The sequence below is a fragment of the Gigantopelta aegis genome, chromosome 14, assembly GCF_016097555.1.
Source record: "Gigantopelta aegis isolate Gae_Host chromosome 14, Gae_host_genome, whole genome shotgun sequence".
In the NCBI taxonomy this organism is placed as follows: domain Eukaryota; kingdom Metazoa; phylum Mollusca; class Gastropoda; order Neomphalida; family Peltospiridae; genus Gigantopelta; species Gigantopelta aegis.
This window is the reverse complement of record NC_054712.1, coordinates 19,078,574-19,093,618: the sequence shown is the minus strand read 5'-3', so window position 1 is coordinate 19,093,618 and position 15,045 is coordinate 19,078,574. Positions and strand designations below refer to the sequence as shown.

Below are 15,045 nucleotides of genomic sequence, written 5' to 3'. Positions count from 1 at the left end.
TTCTTTGTCATGCTTGCCAAATATTTTATGACTGATGTCTCATAAACTATGTTGCTTGAAAGCAGAATTTCTTTTCCCAAAGATAATTGGTTAGGTCTCTTCTACTCAGATTGTGGAGTCCATGAACAGTGAAAGTCCAGCAATTATCTGAATTCACGCGAACCTGCTAGTCAGTGCTTGTTTGCTTAATACAATGATGGCCATGACATTGGCATTCATACATCTTGAAATCTTTTTTTTTTAAAGTACGTGGATGGTATGAAAAGGCTATTGTAACTTCTTGTGTGGAATGATTGGTAGACAGTTGCATTTTTGTCTCTTCTTGGAATCCTGCCCTAGATAGAGTTATACTTTGTGTTTTCTGAACTTTTCCTACCCTATCAACCGCCTCGATTTGATTCAGGGGCAGGAAGTCATTTGCCTTTGGAACAGAATAATGTTTAAATTTGTTTTGTTTAACGACACCACTAAAACACATTGATTTATTAATCGTCAGCTATTGGATGTCAAACATTTGGTAATTTTGACATATAGTCTTAGAGAGGAAACTCGCTACATTTGTCCATTAGTAGCAAGGAATCTTTTATATGCACCATCCCACAGACAGGATAGCACATACCACTTCCATTGATATACCAGCCGTGGTGCACTGGCTGGAACTAGAAATAGCCCAATGGGCCCACCGAGTGGGATCGATCCCAAACCGACGGCGCATCAAGCGAGCGCTTTACCATTGGGCCACGTCCCACCCCTCCAGAATAATGTGTTGAATTAGAGTTTAAGAACATCTACCATTAAGGCAACACTGCAAATGAGAATTTAATGACATAAGATTGCAGGCAAACAACTTATAACCGTGAACGCTTTTTGTTCCTGAAATGCTGATGCTTTTGATAAATGAAATGGTGGCTGTATTAAATGGATTCATGTTTCAAGCAACAGGAAAAAAATGTCAGGGGTATACCACGCTATTGTTTATACATTTCAATAACAGACATTGTTGTCATAATAATGCGGCCATCTTTAAAACATTACCGCCGTATTAACATTTAAAGTTGCTTTTTGGTTGAATTTAACGAACTCCCCAAAGATGTTACCTGTGCCACATTTCATGCTTGTATCACAATTTGAAAGATTATTTCTGTTATCTCATCTACCAGTAGTGCTAATAGTACGTGACCATGTTTTGTCGAGGTTTTAATAAAATTAGCCCAATATTTGCCACTGTCACCATCAGAGGCCTTTTTTACAGTATGTTTTAAGCATATAAAAAGAAAATGAGATGACTTATATCGAAAAATATCTTATTAATGAACATTCGTAGGACAGTATGGCGGCCATCTTGAACATGTTCGCCATATTGAAAACTCAAGTAGTTCATTGATTGGTTTAAACAATATTTATTTCTGTTTATATTAACATATGGGATTGGACAACAGGCATAGCATATAAACACCTTTCCCAACATTATACAATTGAAATATGAACTAGTCAACATGGACATTTTAGAAAGTACAAGATGTGCTTATAGTGTTGAAAAATGTAAAACTACTGTATATTTAACCTGTCAAAATATAAATATTTGTATATACATTAGAACAGAGAAACAAGAAGAATAAAGAAGAAGGTGAACGGTTTTATCAGTCAAAACGTTTGCTTTCAGCAATGAATTGCCTTGCATATGAGACTGTTAAGTGTTAAATTGGGATATATTAATGTGTTGCTATTTAAATTTAAATGATTTAACCTGGATAAGTAGGACTGGCGATCTCTATTATATAGAGGACAAAATAACAGGAAATGTTCCGAATCTTCAACGTGATGACCACAGGTACAATGTGGAATTTCTCCAACGAAGCATATAAATTTGTGGCCATATAGATCACTTATATCGAAGTCTGCAGTGCAGTATTTGTAGCTTTCTTTCGCCCTCATAAAAATGTACAGGGACTGGCAAATCTTTTGCGCTTAATTTGTTCTTTAAAGAACTGATAGATGTGGAATTTTTAATATTCATTGATAAATTGTTCCATACATTAATGCTAGATGGGAAGAAAGATTCAGAATATAATTTTGAACCTAGGAGAGAGACCGTTACATAGTACATCATACATACTTTGTGTCTACTCCTCCTGTCAGCTAGTGGTATAAGTCCTGTTTCTTTGTACATCGATTGGTGAGATGTACCAAGAACAGCCCCACAGAAAAGCATCAAGCTGGATATTTTCTAATTGCTCTGATAGATAAAATGTACAATTATTCCAAATTATATCAGCATAATCAAAGACTGGAAGAATAAATGAACAATATATTTTTTTTCTAGCGACTTTCTAGAGAGCCGGTATGTTAGGGAGCGTAGGAAATGTGTCATTTTGCTTGGGTTTTTTTTAAATATAATGTTCTGTATATGAATACACCATTCGCCACTCTTTTGAAATATTAATCTTAAATATGTGTGATGGTTAGTTTCTTTCACAGTAATGTTATCTATGTACAATTTAGGTTTTATAAATGGGATTTTTTTTCTAGTAAATATCATAGTTTCAGTTTTTAGGGGACTGAATTTGACGAGCCAACGTTTTGCACAGTCTTTTATATGTTTTAAATCGGAGTTCATAATCTTACTACATTCTTCAGGAATTTCTACAGTAATGCACAATGAAGTATCATCGACAAATAATCGTATATTAGAATTTATCCCTTTGACAATATCATTAATATATACAAAAAATAAAAGAGGTCCTAAGACAGAGCCTTGGGGTACGCCAGCGGGGACAAGTTTATCCAACGAGAAGTAACCTTGTAAAACTACACGTTGCTTGCGGTCTGTTAAGTAGTGTTTAAACCAGTCTAATAAATTATTTGTGATATCTACGGACTTTAATTTGTAAACCTACGGACCTTAATTTGAAAACCTACGGACCTTAATTTGAAAACTAGACCTTTATTCCATACCCTTTCGAATGCTTTACTTATATGACTTATATTTGAAAAGTTCTCCCAGTTATCTGATCTACCAAAAGTGCTATTAGTAGCTGGCCATGTTTTTTTTTTTTATGACGATGGCCCTAATTTGACGTCCATTTTTGCCATACGCATCACCAGAAGCCTGTTTACCAAAACGTTTTTGTTAACACATATGACTATAAGGAATAGAAAAATATAGGTCTACATAATTTCCTTTCTGGGTGGCACTTAACTCATTCTGAAGCCGATCTAATTGCGTTAGTTATAAATCTTCAGTATTTGTCCCCCCCCCCCAAACCCCCCCCCCCCCCCGACAAACTCGATAGAAATCATATATACCTCACTGAACCGGGTCAGGGTTACCACAAAATGAGTGTTTGATTCAGGCGCTACATCTCAAACTCCCTCTCTCTCTCTCTCTCTCTCTCTCTCTCTCTCTCTCTCTCTCTCTCTCTCTCTCTCTCTCTCTCTCTCTCTCGTTGTAGCTCTGTCTCTCTGTCTCTCATTCTCCTTTTCACTCACCCTCACCTCCCTGTCTTTATTACGCTTCCCTCTTCTGTTAACCCCCTTCTCTTTCCTTTCCTTCCTCTCCTCTTCTCTAGCTCTGCTTATTATAGGCATACGTGCTATTGATTCATAAATCACAGCTGGACACTTAATTGATAAGAAGTATAGGGTAAGACTAGTTTGAGAGCCTTTTGAATTGGAGACTGTAACGGCGCCAAACCTAAAAAGCTACGTCTCAGTCTAGGTGTATGAATGGGTGTGTAGATGGCAACGCCACGGGAAGGTTTAATTCATTAAAGAAAATGCTGACTGCTTAGGTAATGATAAGACTATCAACAATCTCAAATATCCACTAAAAGAACTACACCAACACTAATTACATCTTAATTATTTATTTATCATATATTTATAAAACAATATTACACACTCATTATACTATGTTATTTAGATACACGTTATTTAGATGCACATCTATCAAATTAAAAAAGAAAAAAAAACCCATCCCTGAAGAGATCAGTCATTAACCGGGGGGGGGGGGGGGGGGGGATATCTATCAGACACTAGATTCTTAAAGATCTAGTAACTAGAATAAATGGCAAGTAACTTACACTGTGGGTAGTTAATGCTTATATGGCTAAAAGTTTTTAGCTCGGGTTAAAATCACTTAGATACCCTAACTATACCTATATAACCCAAACGATCACTATGATAACATAAACCTACTACAACTTATGATAAAAAACATTTTGGATGTTAACTATTAATTTATAATACGATGGTTTCCATTTCGATTGCACATCGGATTCAAAGTAAGACACAATTATGACGTTGCATTGTCAACAAAGACAACACCTGGCAAAAACTAAAAGCATCTTACCATACCCCGATGTCCGTATTAGAAAGCTGGTAAAAAAAACCCGCATCTACGGGTATATTTTAATTTTGCCAACATATAAATATATAATTAATTAATGTCATTTAAGATGTCTACAAGGCAGACAATGTACATTTCAAAAACACGTAAAGAACTAATCCTTTTACACAAAGGTGTGTAAGAGGAAGGGTTAAAAATACATAAAACGCTCTATTGTGACTTCGAAACAAACATGGTTATAGCACCTACCGTGTCACAAACACAAAATTATGATATATAAAAATAGTCACAAAAGCCATGACAGAATTCAGAAACTAGATTTTACGTGCTTATATACCACGAAGGTTTGAAGCACTCCTATCTCGGACTTAGACTCTGACATTGCCAGTGACTAAGTCCTGGACAGGAGGTGGGGGGGGGGGGGGGGGGGGGTAAGTTGGTGGGGGGCCAAAAATGGAGAATAATCTGCATGTCTGGTAAGAGTAGCCCATGTAGTGGCGACAGCGGGTTTCCTCTCAAAATCTGTGTGGTCCTTAACCATATGTCTGACGCCATATAACCGTAAATAAAATGTGTTGAGTGCGTCGTTAAATAAAACATTTCTTTCTTTCTTTCTTTCATAACAGTTAAAATACACCTGCACTGTTAAACCATTGAAAGTCGGTCCTTTACCTTTCACTAGTTTATTGCCCCTCCAGAACCACTAACTTTAATATCTATACTTACATATTTGATACATAATATTTTTATTGGTGTATTTTAAGTAGGGAAATATCCTCGTAACTCTCCATTTCTGAAAAATAATGCGACTCGGCCCTAGCGGGATTCGTCTCCATTATTTGCCAGGAATGGAGAGTTACTCGGACATTCCCCTACACTTAATTCTCATAGGTGCGTGCGTTTTTAAAACTATGAAAAATGCATTTAGTGGTATTAGAAACACTAGGATGACCAGATACACACCTGATGTACGGCCGTCGATAATGTAAACAGTGAAATATAAGTAATGTTTGATTTCAGTTGTCAAAAAGGGCTCCAAGGAATGAGAGCTTTGTAATAATTCATCTTATATTTTAAACTTTCATAGTTTTATGGCAATTATTATTAGTATTTAGTCAGATATTTTATGTGTGTCTGGTTTAATCCTGCAATAGGCCCTATCAGTTGCTAAGACAAACAAACTACTGTATTTATAAACACATATTACCGTTGCAATGATACAGATGTCGTCCCCTACTTAATCTCACGAATCTCGTCGCTATTGGTTTGTTGGTTTGCTTCAGTACTAAACAGGCTACCACTTGTGACCGTTAAGATAAATATCCGATTCCTCATGTCTGCATGCCTGTACAAGTAATTTGTTACCGGGCAATTTTACAAACTCCAAGTTGATCCGCATCTTGAGAAGCGGGTGACTGCGAGTTAGTTTCATTACTTTTGAGTTTGAATGTGGCCTAGAATGCAGATGCCATTTAAAGAATTTCTTAGAAAATCAAAAATTGGGCATGCGTAGGCTGGAGGGTGTGTGTGTGGGGGGGGGGGGGGGGGGGGTGTTCGGCTAAAACAATGTTTACAGTGAAGTATTAGGCTATTTGTTCAGGTATCCAGCGAACATGTAGACAAAGGGTCCGCTAAGTTGATATTCGACCCCACCCCCAGGTCCAGACCATACTTCGCCCATGGGATTCTGCGTTCTGTGAAGAAAACAAAACGTTGATAGCCTATTTTAAATGCTTCAATATTAGACTTGTACCCGAGAAAGCAGCTTTAATATTGGTAAACTGATAACATTTTATTGGGTCCTTGAGGCTCATAAAAATGTCCAGTACAGCTTGGTCAACAGTCGACTGATGCTCAGTTGGTGGACTGACGCTTCATTATCACTATGGACAACTCTGCTTATGTCGGTATGGTATTTTCAAATTTAACTTTTACAATTAGACGACAATATTTCATTTCATTTTTCATTTATTGTCATTTATTGTCGTAAATACACATAGGTTTTAAGTATTAATAGTTAATTGTTTAGTGGTTAGTCGGAGTAAAATCGATGAAGTGTTATTTACTCATCGAATCGTTAAAACTAACTCTGGCGTGGAGCACGTATTGTGATGTGAACGCAATACTAACCAGCATTAACACCACTATGCCACCGACTGCATTGCTTCTGATGGTTTGAACCGCTTTTGGGTCGAAACCGTTAAAACCGTCTTCTACAATATAAAAGGGTGTGGGGTTTAGCTCAGTCGGTTGAGTGCTTGTTTAAGGTGCTTGCGTCGTAGGATCGAACCACCTCGGTGGATCCCTTCAACTCATTTGGTTTTTCTCGTTCCAACCAATGCACCACAACTGGTCAAAGGCCGTAGTATGTGCTTTCCTGTCTCTGGGAAAGTGCATATAAAAGATCCCTTGCTGCATTAGGAAAAATGTAGCAGATTTCCTCTGATGACTACGAGTCAGAATTACCAAATGTTTGACATCCAACAGCCGATGATTAATAAATCAATGTGCTCTAGTGGTGCTGTTAAACAAATCTTTAGCCCGATTAGTAGTAGTTTCATAATACTCGACTACTGAAGGTGAAATAATTACTTGCTAACATACAGATCCAGTGTTAAATTTTACAAAAATATGTTAAAAGGACATTCCTGAGTTCGACTAACAGAGACTTTTGACGACTGTAATTACATATCAAATATATTTTTCTGCATAACATATTAGTGGCTGTATATTAAACGTGTTTCTGATCATTCTAATATTTGTACTAGGTTAAATTTAATTATTTCCTAAAAAAGATTTTTTCGTACGTAATGGTGCGTATGATGTTTTCGTACGTAAAATCGAGTTTGGGCTTCTTACAAATATTAAGACGACCAGAAACACATGAATATACAGACATTGATATTCTAAACAAGAAAATATATTTAATATGTAGGTTTAATCGTAGAAGTATTTAGTATATTCCGAAATTTAACCTAGTACATATATTAGAACGATCAGAAAACACGTTTAATATTCAGCCACTAATATTTTATGCAGAAAAATATATTTGATATGTAATTACAATCGTTAAAAAGTCTCTATTAGTCGATAACATCTTAAAACGTGCAGCAAACTCAGGAATGTCCCTTTAAAATATACATTCTACCGCAGAATGTTTATAATTTAAACGAGCTTCTATTTCGATTTAAATTTATGTAACGAGCGTAATCATTTCCATTTGTCAAAATCTGTAACCAGTGTAAATGAGCCTCATTTCACGAAGGGGCGGAATTTAGCTCAGTCGATTGAGCGCTTGCGTGAGGCGCTTGTGTCGCAGGATAGAACCACCTCAGTGGATCCGTTCAACTGATTGGGTTTTTCTCGTTCCAACCAGTGCACCAAAACTGGTCAAAGGCCGAGGTATATGCATATAAAAGATCCATTGCTGCATTGAGAAAATGTCGCGGGTTTCCTCTATTGACTACGATTCAGAATTATCAATTCTTTTACATCCAAATAGCTGATGATTAATATATCAATGTGCTCTAGTGGTGTCGTTAAACAAAAGAAACTTTTATTTCACGAGACAAACTTGATACGAAGTGGTAGCTGATTTAGTTTCCTATTTATTTGACACCCAATAGCCGATGTATTGTTTTGTGCTGGGGTGTCGTTAAACATCTTTTCTATTCTATTTTATTCCTATTTATTATAAATAATAAAAGTAATGTCTCTGTTTAAAATTAAAGTTTAAAATCTCAACGTTTCTTCAACTAAATGTTGCAATGTTGACAATTTATTAAACAATAGTCCTATTTTAAACGTTTGTTGAATGAGCATTTCAAATTAGATGTCATATCGTTTTGTAATGGTGCGTATCATACTCACCAAGACTATTTTAAATTTGAACCGTATGGCTAATATATACTATTATATTCTGGGATTTGCTTTATATAAATGATAGTGAAAATACATATTGTGACTATGTCATCTTAACGAGAGAAAATAAAGACGGGAATCAATAGTATGACCTAAAGCAACTAGTTCAGTGCGTTTTACTGTGTTTTGACCTGTAGTGTGTTTGTAATGAATATATGTTTAAGATAACATCAGTGATGAGTAATTGCATGTTACTCTATATTAAGGCCAGTGGTGTCGTTAAACAAAACAAAAAAAAAGAAGAAAAAAGAAACTTTATATATTAAGGCCAGAGAAATATATTGTACAGTCATTGAGATCCTAAATAAGAAAAAAGTATTTAATATGTAATTTGTGTCGCTTAACATGTTTGATTACTGAGAAACATCCTTACAATGACAACAAATTTAGGATACTCTTTTTTAAGGCTATGCCATTTTTGTGATACATAATTATTTGTTACTTCTATTACATGTATAGGATTGCACTTGTTGTTTTTTCTTTTAATAATCGTTTTCGAAAATTGAATATCAGAAAGTCCTGAGGCAACTACTGTCTGCAAAAGAGCAACAGGTGCAGATGGGTCCTGTAAGGACACCGAGTCGAAGGACAAGACGGACGTGGAGATCGAGATGACGATGGGGAAACACGTTGGGCTGACCACAGCGGTGTCGCTCATCGTGGGCTCCGTCATCGGTGAGTACGGAGTTACCGTTACTGTCGTGTCGTAACGGTCACCATTGGATACATTATAAAATGTATTGGTTAAATATACTCTTCAAAAAAAAGTAGGGGAACCTGAAATATTAATGTTAATATCAACTATTAGACCGAACATACGTTTTGACCACAGACATCCTAGTAAAGAACGTTTGGGTCTGTTCATCAACACACCGAAACACATTCCATAGTTCGCACGTGCATCACGCAGTACACGTGCGTGGGGTGTCATTCTCGATTTTGACAATTTCCAGGAAGGTCGATTAATCACTGTGGAACATTATTTCTGTCAATCTTTTTCATTCTGTTGATCATACAGTTGTTATTGTTTTGTTTTTAGTCATTTTTATTGTTTGAATTTGCGATTTACTTATAAAAAACCGTCAACTTTCACATTTCACTTCTGACCTCAATCGTCCTTCAAGATCTTTGGTGGTCATAAAACCTTTTGTAATACTGAACTACCGGTTGTAATATTTGCCCAATTAATTCACTATTATCATATAACCATTCCCCACAGCTAATATACCTTACAATTTTGGCAATTGTAAATTCTTATTAGTTCCCCTACTTTTTTGGAAGAGTATATTTAAGATTTTCTAAATAATTGATCTTTTACACCCAATAGCCGATGTGTATGTTTGTGCTGGGGTATCGTTAAACATTCATTCATTCGTTCATTCATACATTCTAAATAACTGATGGAAATAAGTGATATTGTTATTTTTTAAATTATAGCATTGGTTGTTTTCATTATCCATACAACCCACATATCTTTTCTTTGTTGTTAATCAAAATTATATATGTCAGCAAAAGCTCAGCATCAGTTACTTTTCCCTAGATTTGTTCTATTTGTATAATTAAATAGAATCAAATTACTGTTTAGTGTTCAAATATTGAATCAGATACGTGTGTAAGCCACAAAAAGATATATATCACACATTTAAAAGGTTAATATATTTTATTCAAAGGTTTTCAATGGGTACTAATTTACTGGCATATCAAAGACCGTGGTATGTACTACCCAGTCTGTGGGATGGTGCATATAAAAGATCCCTTGCTGCTAATCGAAAAAGAGTAGCCCATGAAGTGGCGACAGTGGGTTTCCTCTCTAAGTATCTGTGTGGTCCTTAACCATATGTCTGACGCCATATAACCGTGAATAAAATATGTTGAATGCATCGTTAAATAAAACATTTCCTTCCTTCCTTTCTATTGCTGCCAGTATCAGGGTATACACACTATTGACATCATGGTGTCATCAGTACTTGAAGTATCCGCCTCAAATAACGGCGCTGATACCCCGTACTCAGGATGAATCACCCATTTGTAACGAGGGGATTCTAGATGCAATTCTTCTCTACGTCTTTATAGATATTTTTCAAAATAATGGATTGTTATATCTTTGTTTCGTATCCATAGACTGAAAATGTTCCACAGATGTTCTGTTGGGTTTAAATCTATAAACCACAGAAAACCTGAAGGGTGTTTAACTTTTGCTGCATATATAGTTAGTATGGGGCGGGACGTAGCTCAGTGGTAAAGCGCTCGCTTGGTGCGCGGTCGGTTTGGGATCGATTCTCGTCGGTGGGCCCGTTGGGCTATTTCTTGTTCCAACTAGTGCACCACGACTGGTATATCAAAAGCCGTGGTATATGCTATGCTGTCTGTGGGATGGTGCATATAAAAGATCTCTTGCTACTAATGGAAAAATGGTTTTCTCTCTAAGACTATTTGTAAATATTACCAAATGTTTGACATCCAATTATGATGATTAATACATCACATATGCTCCAGTGGTGTCATTAAACAAAACAAACTTTAAACGTGTCTTTAAAAAATCGCACACCCGTTAATGATTTGTTTTGTTCGCAGGTTCTGGGATATTTATATCACCGAAAGGTGTTTTAGAAGACACGGGATCCGTAGCTCTCTGCCTCATTGTGTGGGCAGGGTCCGGGATAATTGCACTTCTAGGTAAGACTTACGATGCAAACGTATATCTGTTTAAAGCTAATAATGTTTGGGACTATGATGCTCATGGGAGTTGATATATTTAGGACATACCCCTTTACAGCATATAGTGGTGTACGTCAAGGGTGTATGTTACGTCTTAGTCCTGTTTTATTTATATATAATGTTTATCAATGAATTTATAAATGAAATGATTTAATAATAATAATCTTAGAGGAATGGTGAATGAAAATATTAATAACATATTAATACTCCTCTTTACTGATGATGATGTACTTATTGATGACACAGTAATAGGTTTGCAAAAAAGCTTGATGTGCTAAATAGGTTTTGTGTAAAATTGGGATTAGAAGTTCATATTGATCAGTCTAATATAATGGTATTTAGCTATGATGGATACTTAAGACGTAACGAGAAATGTTTTTTATAAGGACATTCAATTAACCACTGTGTCATATTATAAGTATCTTGGTATAACATTCTCTTATCGTTTGCAATGGTCTAAGGCTTGCGAGTCTTTATCTCTTCAAGAGAGAAAAGCCTGTCTTACGAGTTTTACTTTATTTTAGCGATACCCTACATTATCATATAGTATTGTCCAAAATATAGTTGATCCTAAAATAGCCCCTATTTTACTATATAATTCTGAAATATGGGGATTTACTTGTCGAGAATCGATTGAAAAAGTACAAAGTAATTAAAAACAAAGGTATTTAATAGTTTCAAAGAGAGTATCATCAAATGCTGTGCTTGGGAAATAGGCGGAGATCATTTGTTCTAAAAGTAGTTATCTTGGTCATGTGGCCTCAATAACTGAATACATATCTTATCTTCTCTTTGTCTTGTCGAGAAGTAGTATGTACTACAATATACCACGAATAAACCTTCGAATGTTAACCTATTCAACTTAACGGGATTACGTTGAAATATAATAAGAACATTTATTACTTTATGACACAAAACAACTATATCCACCAATAAAACTTATGATGTCTCCTCGTACCGATTGTGCTCAGCATAAAATGCACTTTCAGTCACTACAATTATCGAGAGGACCAGGAATGCCTTGGATGTGCCAAAATTATTGATAAACAAGTAAATAAATAAATAATCATAATAGCCGAAACTATTTTACACTACATAACAACAAGGCTCAACATGTTTAATTACATCTTCTAGCGGAATATCTCTTATTACTGAATCAAGGCGAAATGCACGTAATTTAAGAATTACCTAATTCTATCATCTCAAGTGTTACAAAATAATGTTTCTTACACACCCGTTGGTGAGAACATCATGTGTTATTTTTGATAACACATACTAGTTTACACATGTATGTGTGTTAACAATTTCAAGACATACGACTGGCTACTCCTAGGTGATGACCAGGTTACCAATGCCATACATCCAATGAAGCCCCCTCCCCCACCACCACCACGATCGAAATCGATTACACTGTGACGTATAGTTAACTTTACAATCATTTGTCTGTGACGCTTAAGTGCAAGGGCTGTAAATATCTTTTAGTCGAAAAAGATGTTAAAATTTGCGTAAAACCTGGTTTTTGAGGATATGTAAGAAATAGAATAATACATTTATGTCCGTTAGATACCATTTATGTTTCAACTCGTTGTTTAAAAATGCTTTCGCTCGTTAGATACATTTTAAAATTACTCGTAAGATAAATGGTATCTAACGGCCACTCATGTAGGTAGTACTAAACCAAATAACTTCCGGCTGGGTCAAAGTTCGAGGTGCACCCAACGTTTGATAGAGAAGTGAACACCACAAGTCCTGTGTTGGTTGTAAAAAATAATAGTTTCATCTGGGTAAAAAAAAGAAGCAATTTTATTTCATCTAGTACCAATGTGTCAGGTAGCCTTGTGCTTGAAACATGTATGGGGTACCTGTAAAAAAAAAAGAGTACTAGAACTTTGTGCGGAACTAGGGTAGGGTATCTGAGAAACGAGCAGCTTGACCCCCATATTTTCTGATTCACTTTAAGTGTGAGGGGTGGTAGTATTTATATCCGTGGCGTTTATGTCGATTGATACGCTGCAGGTAGGAGTTTTAGCCACACATGTTACTGTTGTCGTCTATGGGATTTGATTTGGTAGTATACACCCTGTATTATTCTCTATATATTTCTCAGTTATAAGTGCCATATTTCGCTATTTTTGCATGTATTTGTGATAAATAACGACAGCTTATTTCTAGGTGGACTGGTGTATGCAGAGCTGGGCATGATTGTGAAGAAGTCTGGAGGAGAGTATGCTTACCTCCGGCAAGCGTTCGGCAACGTCTTCGCATACCTGTATGCCTGGACGTCGATCATGGTCATCAAAACGTCATCAATCGCCGTTATCAGTCTGACCTTTGCGGAATATGTGGACACTTTGTTTGAGATGTGTGGTCATCCAGAAATACCAAAAAAACTCGTTGCTGCCGTGGCACTAGGTATTAAGGTCTATAAGGCATGCATACATACATTATTATTATTATTATTACATTTTTTAAAAATGTAACTATTTTGGATCATATGTAAATATACATTAATACAATATATTGTTTACATAAAAATATCCAACATTATTAATTAAATACATTCCCAGTCTGGAGCTCGCCGCTATAAGAAATGTCTGTTTCGCCTGTAGATGCACATTGCACGCGCTTTCATGTGCTCGATTTGGAAGTCATCCTGTTTTATTTATTTTTGTCAACGAAATGGAGTTTTCTATTGGGATGTATGCGGCCATTGGAACTGATTTAACGCTAGAACACTCCTCGTTTTGACAGCTTGCTCATCCAGGGTGGATTCCTTTTAGTAAGATTCCTTGCCTCGACGTAATTTTGTCGGCTTTTTTTTAAGTCAACATGTTTTTGGTGAAATCGTGTAACAGACATTTCTGCAAAATATGTATTTATGTATGTAGTCATTTCTGCAGAATATGTATGTATGTATGTATGTATGTATGTATCTATGTATACAGGTATATATGTATATGTGTGCATGTCTATGTATGTATGTATGTATGTATGTATATGAATGCATCTTTGTATGTATATGTGTGCATGTCTATGTATGTATGTAAAGTGATTGTAAGATACTAGTAATTAGTAAATTGGTATTTAACTGCCACTCATGTAGTATTCTCTATTTAGAGTATGTTTTCTATATGTACAACTAAAAATGTTAAAATGTTACTTTGTTTCAGTAAAGAAATGCTATTCAACAATACTGCTATAAATGAATAGCATTATTTTACTGAAACCAGTACGAACAGTATTTTTACAACATCATATGTTCACTACTTGAGAAATGGTAGTTTTTAAAACAGATTTGAACGAAGGAATTTCTTTTATTATATACAGATTACGTCGAGTTGTACTTTGAGTGCTACAGCAGCTTTCCTCTTTGCTTGCAGTGACTGTAGCGTTGGTGAATGGTTACAGCACAAATTTGGCAGCAAGAGTTCAGATCGTATTCACAGTGGCTAAAGTCGGCGCCCTTATTGTCATTATTGTTGGTGGAATGGTTAAACTGGCTGAGGGTAAATATATATATATATATATTTAATATTTAACTATACAGTACTATATTTTCATCTCAAACGTATTGCACAACATTATTTTTGTATACTAGTAATAATCAGTGTATTAGATATGCTACCTTTAAATGTTGTGTTACATAAATTGTGAATTACTGGATATGACTGTATTTTATTGTTAATTATATAAACGATACAATACCAGCTGATACATTATTAATAATACACATACGTGTGTGTTTAACGACACCACTAGAGCACATTGATTTATTAATCATCGGCTATTGGATGTCAAACATATGGTCATTTTGACACAGACATAGAGAGGAAACTCGCTGCATGTTTCCATTAGTTGCAAGGGATCATTCATATGCACCATCCCATACAGGATAGCAAACACCACGACGTTTGATATACCAATGGGCCCACCGACGGGGATCGATCCTAGACCAACAGCGCATCAAGCGAGCGCTTTACCACCGGGCTACCACCTTAATACACGTATGTATATACACCACATCAACACACACACAACACAGGCACAACACACGCACA

The 15,045-nt window shown here is 35.8% G+C and overlaps 1 protein-coding gene across 1 annotated transcript in view; it reads left to right on the top strand.

Annotated features, from left to right (window-relative positions):
• Window positions 1–5,151: 5,151 nt before the first annotated feature.
• The window catches only part of LOC121389121 (b(0,+)-type amino acid transporter 1-like), a 10,995-nt gene continuing 1,101 nt past the window's right edge, over window positions 5,152–15,045 (top strand). Inside the window, exons 1-5 of the mRNA XM_041520734.1 lie at window positions 5,152–5,239; window positions 8,783–8,944; window positions 10,844–10,945; window positions 13,160–13,399; window positions 14,368–14,493. Of these exons, the coding sequence (XP_041376668.1) occupies window positions 5,152–5,239; window positions 8,783–8,944; window positions 10,844–10,945; window positions 13,160–13,399; window positions 14,368–14,493 (718 nt within the window). The remainder of the gene's footprint in view (window positions 5,240–8,782; window positions 8,945–10,843; window positions 10,946–13,159; window positions 13,400–14,367; window positions 14,494–15,045) is intronic.